A 10,691-nucleotide genomic window follows, 5' to 3' on the forward strand; every position below is an offset into this window, starting at 1 on the left:
TACTATTTTAACTGAATCCTTTTCATAAAAACCTGTTTTTCTGCAAACATTGATCTACTCCTCAAATCACTTTTGTATTGCATTCTCATTCTCATTCCCTTTTCTGTGAAAATTGGTCTTGACTCTTCCCCTGTACCTCCAACTTTCTGCCTTTCCTCTACCAAAAATGCAGAAGGTTTTCAGTTGCTGTCATTCTCTGCACCTTCCTCAGATTTGCCTTAATCTTGTCTTCTAAACTCACTTGCTTTTTTCTTATTTATCCTGCTCTCCTCTGGCTTTCCCCCTTAAAGTAGCAGCACATTTTAGTCTGTATTCACCTTGAGAAAGCATGTGATTGACCCTGCTTGCTTTTCCTTGTTTCTTAAGTCATTGTCACATTTTCATTTATTTTCACCTTGAAGCTTTTTGAATATACTGGTTATGTACTTCAGCTTGATTTTTCAGTTTGTTATAGCCATTCCTATGTGAATGCCTCTTGTGCAAAATTTGAACTGCTCTTTCTGGAATCTTACTAACTTCACCAAATCTCAGAGCTACTTCCTCTTCATTTTACCTCATCTGTCTTTCATAGTAAAGTGGGTGTGGTTTTTCCCTTTTAAAGCTTCACTACCTCTGGCATCTGTGACTGTCCTCTCTTAGGTTTTGTGGAGCTTTTTCTTGTTTAGATAGAAAGTAAAACAACTACAAAAATCCTGGTTTTAAAAAACAAACAAAGAAAAATAATGAGATGGCTTTCAAATGACTTTTTTAATTGTTCACCTTTTTGGTAAACAAGCCTTGTTTTCTCAAACAATGTTAGCTAACAGCGCTTACATGTCAGTTGGCCTTATATTTACTATCCAAATTTTTAAACAGAACGTGTGAAAAGATGAGTACCAAAAGCCTCTGATTTTGAAAACACAGATTTAATTCTAGAAAAGCTGTACATGTCTTCGAGCCTCCAATGCATGTTACAAAGCCAGTGCAGCTATTTCAGGATCATTCCAGCCTGCTGCTGGCAACAAAGACTTCAGCAAATGCATATTTTTAGAAGTACAGTCTATGTATGTATTCATTAGTAAAATACTGCAGGTGATTTATCTGAAGTTTGAAACTTTGCTTGGAACATAGCCCCTCTTGGCATGTGCATCCCCTCACATCCCAACAGATACTTGAAACAACAAAAAAATTTTCTTGGATATAGAACAAGGGCTCTATATTAGAATGTGAATGGGAGGGTTAACCATAAAAGGTTCTAATGTGAAGACCAAATTGAAATGGTTGTGGGATATTTTCTTCTCATATTGGTGTATAAGTTCCTCATGCTCTGCACTGTTCAGTGAAGGTAGTGAAGAAGCTCAGGGGTGAGAAAGGAAGAGTCTATCCTCTTGTTTGTAGTAGTTGAAACTTCATACTTTCTCTGAATCTGAGGTGAGGTCAAACTTTGTCCTGCAGGCCATGGAGATTGAGTGTATTTCAGGGTCACCAAAGCAGGTCACTTTTTTTTAAAGCATGATCCACTTGGCCTTGAGAGGGCATCTGACTAAGCCACTTTTTTGGGGTGGTGTTGCTTTCAAATGTGGAACAAGAGAAATGCTGAAAGATTGTTAGTGCAGCAGAACTGCTCCTCAGTCTTGCAATATTGAATTACTTATATTGAGCAAGTGCTGACTGAGTCTGATTGGCAGGCTGGCTTGGTGCTCTCCAGCTAGGAGAGCTAGGGTCACTTAGTTGGTTTTGGGTGTTTCTTGCTGTGAGAGAGATGTGATACCTAGCTCTGAGGTTTCTGGACTTAGATATAAATTACCAGCTTATCCATCTATGTTGCATTTTGTCTTGAGTCTAGTCTTGGGAGAAGGTGTTCAGTGTCAGTTCTTACTCTGTTTCTGTCTAAAACTGATTTATTTTTCTCAGCTTTTCCTGCCAGATAGGGGTACCCTGCTTAGGTTCCTGTCTTTCTGTCCTCGTAATCTGGAAACTGTGTAACTTTACAAATTGTTTGCCATTTTCATGCTTTGAGATCTAAAGAATGTAAACTCGTTAAAGAGGAAGTCTCATTTTCTTTTCTCCCAAGACAGTTAGGCAGACTTCCTTACCTGCTTTCTCTGCCATCAAGACCAGCTTCAACATTTTTATTCTCTTTCAGTCAATACTCGTAAATGCTTTTCTCCTTTCAAAAAGGAGGGGAAAAAAGAGGAAAAAAAGTACAGTAAAGGAATGAAGCTTCTTCTAGTGAAAGATGAATTACTGTGTATGGCCAAGGGTATCTGGTTGTTCCCTGTGTCAGTAATAACCAGGCCTATATGACAGAAGTGTGCAATATCTTCTAAGATGTTCTTCCTGAACCGTCTCAATTATTTTCTGAGTTGCCAGTAAAATATATTCTACGCTACAAAAACATGGCAGAGTTTTGCTTTAACGAGGAAAGGATATTTTTGCAGTATTTTATAACCTGTTGGTATTTACATACTGCACCTACCCAATGCTAGGGGAAACGTGAATTACCAGAGTAGCTATGGGTAGATGCTACTTATTACGACTGAAACATTTCTTCCCTACATCAAAGTGTCTCCTGTCTGTGGTGTAATATGTCACTGTTGCAATATGTTTATCTGTGTCAAATTTGCATTACAACACAAGCAGAGGCATTCTGATCTGTAAAAAATATTTTGATCAGTAGTAACTAGCAGCTGCCTTTGTTCTATTTTTAAATAATTAAATAAAATATTTCAGCTGTGTTAGATCATATGCTGTACACATGTGCTACTGACAGGTCATGAAACTGAATCAAGGTATAAAAATGAGGAGAGAAATCATGTCCCTGCAAAATATTTATTTTAAATTTACTGTTACAGTAGATAACTCTAGTATTTGGGTTTTATTCTAAATCAGAATGGAAACAAACTTTGTAATATGCGAATCCCCAACTAACAAAAATTCTGAGGTTTTTACAAATTATCAATATGACACATCTTCAGGTATGAATATTTGGAGACAACATAAGGAGAATTTCAAGAGTAGGCTTTATTAAAACTAATTTTAATGGATATCATACTGTAGAAGGATATATAAAATGTGTTGATTATGTCATAATATTTCAATAGAATGTATGTGCTCCCTGACTCTCTTAGCATTTGTTGTTTTGAGATTGAGACTTTGAATACAAATGTACAACAGTTCAGAGGTAGAAACAGCATCTGTGGGGAAACTTTTTATCTTGGTTTTCAATACTTGATATGAATGACACCCATATATTTGCACAACAGAAAACTGAAGTTACTGGGGTAACTTTTTAACTATATCAGGTGATATGAAAACTAAGTAAAATTTAACATTTTCTGTTTACGTTTAACTTAGCTATGTTGTTTGAGATTGGACAGCAGTGTTTGAAGATTATATGCAATTTAGGCAATATTGTAATACATATAGAATGGACCTTTACTTTTCCATCTTGATCTTCAGTTAATTTCAATGCATGCCACCAGATTTTGTTCAGCTCTAATTGGTCATAAGCTTTTTGTAAGCAAAGCAGTGTTTGCCACATGACCTGAGAAAAGTGAAGGTGAATGGATCATATTTGTGTTTGCAGTCAGCAGCTGAACACAAAGGTTGTGCAAATAGAGCAAATGTCATCCCAGTCCTAGAAATTGTGCCACCCAGTTAGAGCTTTTTGCAACACTTTCATTAGAAAAAAGTGCACTGTAACAGCATTTCTCAAAATCTCAATGCTCATCAGACGCCTTTCTGTAAATGCACATGAGAACCACAGTGAGCAGACAGATGTGTTTGCACATCTATTTGTGTGTAAAATTAGGCCACTCAAGCTAATCCTTTTAAAGGAAACATACTCTGTTTCCTTCCCATTTGAAACTCTGCTTATTTAAGAAAATCCTCTTTAATATTTTTTTAGTACAGAATATGACCATTATATGGTTCATATTTCTGAAATTAAAATAAGTGCGTTCTTCAATGATCCTGCAGTATGATCATACTTCCTAATTTGCTGCTGGCATCCAGCATGTCCTTGTCTTTGACCTGCTGAATCTTGGCAGGATTGGTGGGGTTTTTTGTTTGCTTTGTTTAGTTTAAGGAGTGATGATACAGATACCAGTTTTTTCTTCTCATTGTACTATTGAAGACTGGCCTCACAGCTCTTTTTTTTTTTCTTTTTTTTTTTTTCTTTCTTTCTTCTCTACTGTTTCGAAGGTTTTCTATATTTTAGCATAGATTGCTAATGGAAAAGTCTGATTTCATAGCGTTTTATTTTATTCCCCCCAAATTCGCCAAGAATACCGATATTGATCTTTTGAGTACAGTTCTAGAACTACATGTAGAATGGGTATATGTGTACATATACTTGTCTACCCCTTACAAGTAAACCCAAATTTTATGTTCATCAGATCTTGCTTTTAAAATACTACTATTTTGAAAATATAACTGTTTTCAAGCTAAAAATGTTTGCACGACTTAAATATATGCAAGATCTTTGTTTTTTATTGGAGCAATGTAATTTACTTATGAAGAGTGCATTTTGTTGTAATGTATATGCTGTTATATTTTATAGGTTGCTTTCTCTACTGATGCCATATATTTGTTTAGTCAGTGATAGGAAGAAGGTAGTACCAGCAAGCTTTACTACTGGTATTCATAGCTGATAATTATACACTTCAGTTCACATTCCCACAATATGTATTTGCACAGTAAAAATATATATGTGTAAACACAGTAATAGTTCTTCATATTTCCATTCTGGCAAACAGTATTTTTATTCTGCCAAGTATGTTAACATGTAAAAAAGATGTAAGTCTGAAGTAGGTGTTTAAATTATGGATGTGAACAAATGGCAGATAGACTTAAAAAAAAGGAGTGGGAGAGGGGAAAGAAAGAAGAAAAAAAGCCCAACAAACTTCTTCAGGGAGTTACCTTTTATTGTTGTAATTCTTTATGCAGACCCTTGCTTACACAGTTCTGGCTTTTGAAATTGTTTGGGGCATGTATGTTGAGCTAGTGTAGCAACAGTTTCAGGTGTATGTTTTTTGGGGGGAGTAAGAGAGAGAAGGGTCTGAGATCTACTCAGATAAAAATTATTAAAATTCTTATATATACACACACATGCTTCGTGCTTTTTGCCTATCTGTGAATCATGGACCAAAGACTCATGGTTAAGCTGGGGTGTGGGTGGGAGGTGTGTGTTGGATGTTAGGATGTGCTGTAAACTAGACCCCTGAATACATATGGGTCAAAATAATCTTCTTGTTTCAGATGTTTGAGGGAATAGTGGTCTCGCTTTGATTTTTGCACTCTTCTATGTCTAAACTTTGCTCTATCCCACTTGCTACCTTTCCATCAAAATAACTATTGCTGGTTTTAATGCCTTTTGTTGGCATCAACTTTGAAATCACTTGATAGAAAAGATAAGACTGATAAAGGAGATATTATTACTAAGGAAGTATAGCAGACCTAGTCCTGTTGCCAATTTCATTTGACCTTGCTGCTGGAGTCCTTAGCCATAACGTGTAATTGAGATCCACAATGATCTTAAGAATTATGTGAGAGGAAGTTCTCATTCCCAATAAGTTCAGGACAGGTCAAAAGCAGGCCAGCTTTGCTATTTTCTGGCAAATCTTATGCCAAATACCAGTTGCTGAATTGGTATCAGTGCTTGATCTTGGGGAAAGCCATGAGGTATAACAGTGCAAGAAGTTTTACTCAATATATAACCAATGAACATTGTTTCTTGGAACGTTGATTGTAACATGAAAATGATGAGAATAGGTAACTAATCTTAAAAATTCTTCACTGAGTGAGTGTTCGTGTCCGGGAGCTGGTTAGGATTTCACAAGTTCAAAAAACCTGAATAAAAAGAGAAAGTTAATTCAGAAATCTCTTAAAGCTAAAACAGTAGTTACAGGTCTGGAACTGGTTAATCACTAATGTTTGTTTTACACATGAGAAAATAACAGTAATACCAGTGCATCTATACAAACATGAAATCAAAGATCAGTTCTACACTTAGTTGTAAACAGATTGTGCTCATAAGCTTGAATATCTGCTAAAAATAGTGGATTTGAAAGTTGGGATTGAGGGGACCACTGTAGGCAAGCCTTGTACTAGACACTGTCGAAAAAATTGCAATAGTGGTAAAACTGTGGCTGACATCCAGGTTTGTTATTTCTGGAACAACAGTATTTATCAAAACTGTTCATGTAACTTGAAATTATCTAGACAATTTAAAAAAAATCATATTATCTATTTGTGAAAGATTTAATGAAGAGATTCATACGTGGGAAGGGTATACTTCCTTAAGTTATTGGAAAGATTTCAGAATTGTTTCAAAATCATGACTCTTTTCTACAAAGAATGAGGTGAAGCTAAATTCCCTTTAACATCTTATTTCCAGTATAATACAGGAGAGAAGATGCACATACTTGAGATGTGCTCTGAGAAGGAATTGAGCTCTTTGCCATGACAAGCATGATATTGGACATGCAGTAAAGCACTTAGGCAGTCCAGCCGAAAAGTCTCTCCAAATGCTGTTAGGAGAGAGAATTTAAGGAATTTAGTGACATAAAATATGCAAAAGAGCAGCCTGGGCTATACAGGAATCATTAAACCCTCATTTATACTGAGATGTTTAAAGAGTAAGAAGCATACAAGTGGATTAATTTTTTTTTTTAATTAGGAATTGAAGACTTACGTAAAAGAGTGATTATTGTTGCAGCATAACTGCAGTAATATAAGTGTGTTTTATAAAAGCACATAATTGAAAATGTACTCAGTAGATAATTATGAAACCAAGACAGGCAAACTGAAAATGACAGATGTACACTGAATACAAGTACTGGGGATGTTGTTACTGGAAGGATTCCTATTTATGACTTCAGTAAACTGCTGGAGTCCATAACTTCTCTGCTCTAACTTCTCTGTGTTTCTGCTTATTGTGCTTAAGATTCTTGAAAAGTAGAAATTTTATCGAGAGATTTCATTTTAAAACTATAATTAGAAATATGTGTTTATATAGACTTCATAAAGGTCCAAGTAGCATATATGTGCTTTTCTTAAAATGGATTGTTTTCCAATAGTCATTTATGTGTTTAAAGCAAATAATGTCCTTGAAATTACATATTCTTAATTACATTTCACAGTTTTACATTGTAGCTTTAAATGAATAAATTTATAATTTCCTTTTTATGCTCTCTTCTTGTTCCTTAGATAATTACACAGTTTTGTAATCTGCATATGGCCTCTTTTTTTCAATTGAATAATTTGCTTCAAACAGCAAGATATTCAAATACAGCTAATATGAAAGGCTGTAGAATTATTGGTGACTAATAGTCATATGATTGGTGCATTACCAGTCTGTTTTGAATGCTTTTAATACAGGTGTGTTTTGAAAGCATTCCATTAATGTGTTTCTATAGAATTACGCTAGGGGACCTCTGAAGATGGACAGTTATCCCACGCTGTTGCTTCACTCAGTGTGAGAACATGTCCTTCTGCTCGTGCTGCTCTGTATTTTCTTCTCTTAAAAGATAGCTGACAAGAACTGTTTAAAAATAGCAGGCCAAGGGCAGGTGACAAAATGTCACACAAGCAGCACCTGGTCCAGTGACAGCCTGGAGGGAGGGGGAAAAAAACAAACCCAGATGTCACAGATATGATTCTATTTCTGAAGCTAGTCAAACAGCAGAATTTCAGCTTCAGCAAAGGAAAAGAGAAGGGCCCATCCAAGCATTATGCATTCAAATTTTCCTTTAGATTTTTCATAGCAGTTCCCTTTTTTCTATTACAAGTATTAGTTTATGAGTATAGGTTATTATATACCCCTTTTCTCTTTACAGGTAATACCTGTAACCTCATGCTCATTAATATGCTCTTAAGGGAATTAATATCAATCTGGCAAGATTTCTGAAATATTTTAGCACAAGCTTATACTAACTGAATAATAGCAGCTTTAATGTTTCTGCAGTGTAAGATTAATGTGAAAATATATATATAGGAGAATTATGTCTGTAATTAGGAAATCTGAAATAGTTAATGAAGATCTCTGTAAGAAGCTTTGCTCAAGGAGTTGGAAAGTAAAAATGGAAATTTTACTTACCTTCCTTCTGCCCCGGCTTGTTTCTGGACGTGCTGTTTGCTTCATAGTCTTACTGTGGCGGTACTTTTTTCTAAAAGCATGAGAAAATTACAATGTGAAGAAAATATATATTTGCTTTTCTTAAACTGCTTGTGACTTAGTTTCAGAAGTGTAATGAAACTTCATGTTACATCTGTTCAGAAAGAATATTAATTACAGCACAGCAGTCTCTGTGACTGGAAATAGAAGGCTTTAACATTGATAGGAACTAAAAATGTTGGAGAAGATAGGCTTTAGTTCTGCTTTGCCCAAAGCCTGTTTGTTAGAACTTGGTTTTGCAGAAGTACAGGAACTTAGTGGTTATATTGGTTCCTCAGTATGGTGAGTGGGTTCTTGAGCTCCCATATTTGAGTGCCAGTGTAGTGAAGAAATGTAAACTGCTTCCTTAGGTCCCAAACTTAACCACAAATCTAGAGATACGGAGAGCACATAAAATGGATTACAACACTTCTAAGTAACTTAAGTTACTTGCATTACTTAAATAAATTTTTATGTGGCTATAGTGATCCTTTTAATCCCTTTCCAATCAAGGACTATTATCAATTACAGATTTAAAATTGTTTCAAGGAGGGGGGGTTAATGAAGAATGTCCTGTTACAAAGTTTCTTCAGGGCAAGTGTTTAATACTTCAGTTGAGTTAAATAGTACCCAAAACAAAACCTAATTTGAACCATAGTACAGTTGGCTCATTTCTCGCTTTGACTGTAAAAGTAAATTTCTGTGGACTAAGTCACCTTTGAAACAAAGTAACTGTGTGTGAATTTGTTCTTACTTCCAGTCATCAAAGATCTTCTTAAGCTAACCTTTCAATTGTTAAATCTCACCTGAGAAAATTAGTACTATTTTGCATCTCTAGCTTTCTGGAAACTGGCATCAACAGAGTTCATTTGAATTCCATGGTGTGGCAGACCTTCTGTATATGATGGTCTCATATTATAGGTCAAGAATAAATATTTTTCAAAGTACATATGAATGTACTACTTGATAACAACACTCCTTCCAACCCAGTATCTTATCTCAAATAGTAAGTGACAGCAGATTCTTAGGGAAGAATTAAAAACAGGATAAGCACTCTGTCTCCAGTGATCTGTTAACTCAAGAGCTTCTGGTGTCACAGGTAGTATGGAAAATAATGATTTATTTTTGCCAATTAAGTGGAGTTTTTGTAATGCTCTACTCATTATTTGAAGCCTACTATAAATGGCATAACTGCAGCAAGATTGAACTTTGAGGCCTTACTTTGAAAGGGTAAATGTAATACTTTCCTAGTATAAAGCAAACAGATGTATTCAAAAATAAGTATTTCATTGTTTATTTTGTGATTTTCAGTATTTTGAGTGCATAACACTGAAGATACTATAGTGTTAAATATCGTAAATGTGTATTCTTGGGAAGTTGTCTTCAGTAGGTGGAAGGTTCAGCTACCCTGACTGTTCATTCCCTTTAGCAATTTTTCATATTAATGAATTTAATTCAGTTTTGAAATAAAAACATTAAAAATAGCTTTTATTTACATTGCAGGGCGTATGGGAATAAACTTCCATCATCCAGGAACAGACAATATTATGGCTCTTAATAGTAAGTAGTTAATATATAGTGACTAATATTGTCATGTTGAATATTATTTCTTAGATTTGTTGTGTATGTAGCTGTACAGTCAGACATAAATATGTAATAATATTTGCGTAGAGGTTTATGTGCACTCTCTTAAAACAGTTGTCATAAATCGATCGTCTCTGATTTTGTTGGTAGAATTGGTGATTGTTTATATTAGCTTTATAATAGCTTTATGTGTTCCACTGGAAGCTTCATAATGCCTGCTGTAGATAATAATGCAAAACAGTTCTGTTGTTCCCTCTTTTGTGGGTGTGTATGTGTGTTAAATCTGTAACTTTCATTTCTGATATCTCTCCAGACATATTTCTTCTTGTTGGTATGAGTTGTTACAAGTTTTGCATATAATTACATTGACTGATGGAGTTTGTTGGTTTCCCTAAAACATTACGTAGACAGGACTGGAGAGACTGTTTAGACATCTGAATAATGAGGAGCATGGGGCTGAACTTCACTGAAAGATTATTGCTTTTATTTGTGTTAGAAAATAAAAATAAATTAAAAAAAAAATCCTGTCACGAGCATATGCATTCTAAAACCCAGCCAAAATGGATCTGGAAGCTCTAGAGGCAGCCTGGTGTCAGGGGTGTGGGGGGGTATAGAACTGAACTATGCAAATCAAAGCATAGTTTTTGTCCATTTAATCCTAAGAAATGCTAACTATTGTGAAACGTCCATTTTTGCTTACAGTGTTGGTTTTAGGATTAATTTACTAACTTCTCTAAAATTTTTTGTCTTTACACTGTCTATATAAGTCATACTGTGTATAGTTGAAAACTGCAGTTTTTTGTGTAGTACCAAACAGAATTAAAAAATAGTTTATAAATGTGAAGAACTGAAAATCTGTAATAGACAAGATGCAAGGATTTTAATATTTGGCTTTAAATGCCAGCGTTTGGAATCTATAAGACTTTGCTTGTGTTCTTTTTCTTAGTTTTACAGTGTTAATGATGAGGTG

The 10,691-nt window shown here is 34.9% G+C and overlaps 1 protein-coding gene across 1 annotated transcript in view; it reads left to right on the plus strand.

Moving 5' to 3' along the window:
- LOC104156483 (cytoplasmic polyadenylation element-binding protein 3-like) overlaps nucleotides 1-9,705 on the plus strand; it is a 33,106-nt gene extending 23,401 nt beyond the window's left edge. The window contains exon 4 of the mRNA XM_009708146.1: nucleotides 9,641-9,705. Coding sequence (XP_009706448.1) covers nucleotides 9,641-9,705 — 65 coding nt within the window. The remainder of the gene's footprint in view (nucleotides 1-9,640) is intronic.
- Nucleotides 9,706-10,691: the final 986 nt, after the last annotated feature.

Source organism: Cariama cristata, unplaced genomic scaffold (genome assembly GCF_000690535.1).
Source record: "Cariama cristata isolate BGI_N322 unplaced genomic scaffold, ASM69053v1 scaffold43999, whole genome shotgun sequence".
Classification (NCBI taxonomy): domain Eukaryota; kingdom Metazoa; phylum Chordata; class Aves; order Cariamiformes; family Cariamidae; genus Cariama; species Cariama cristata.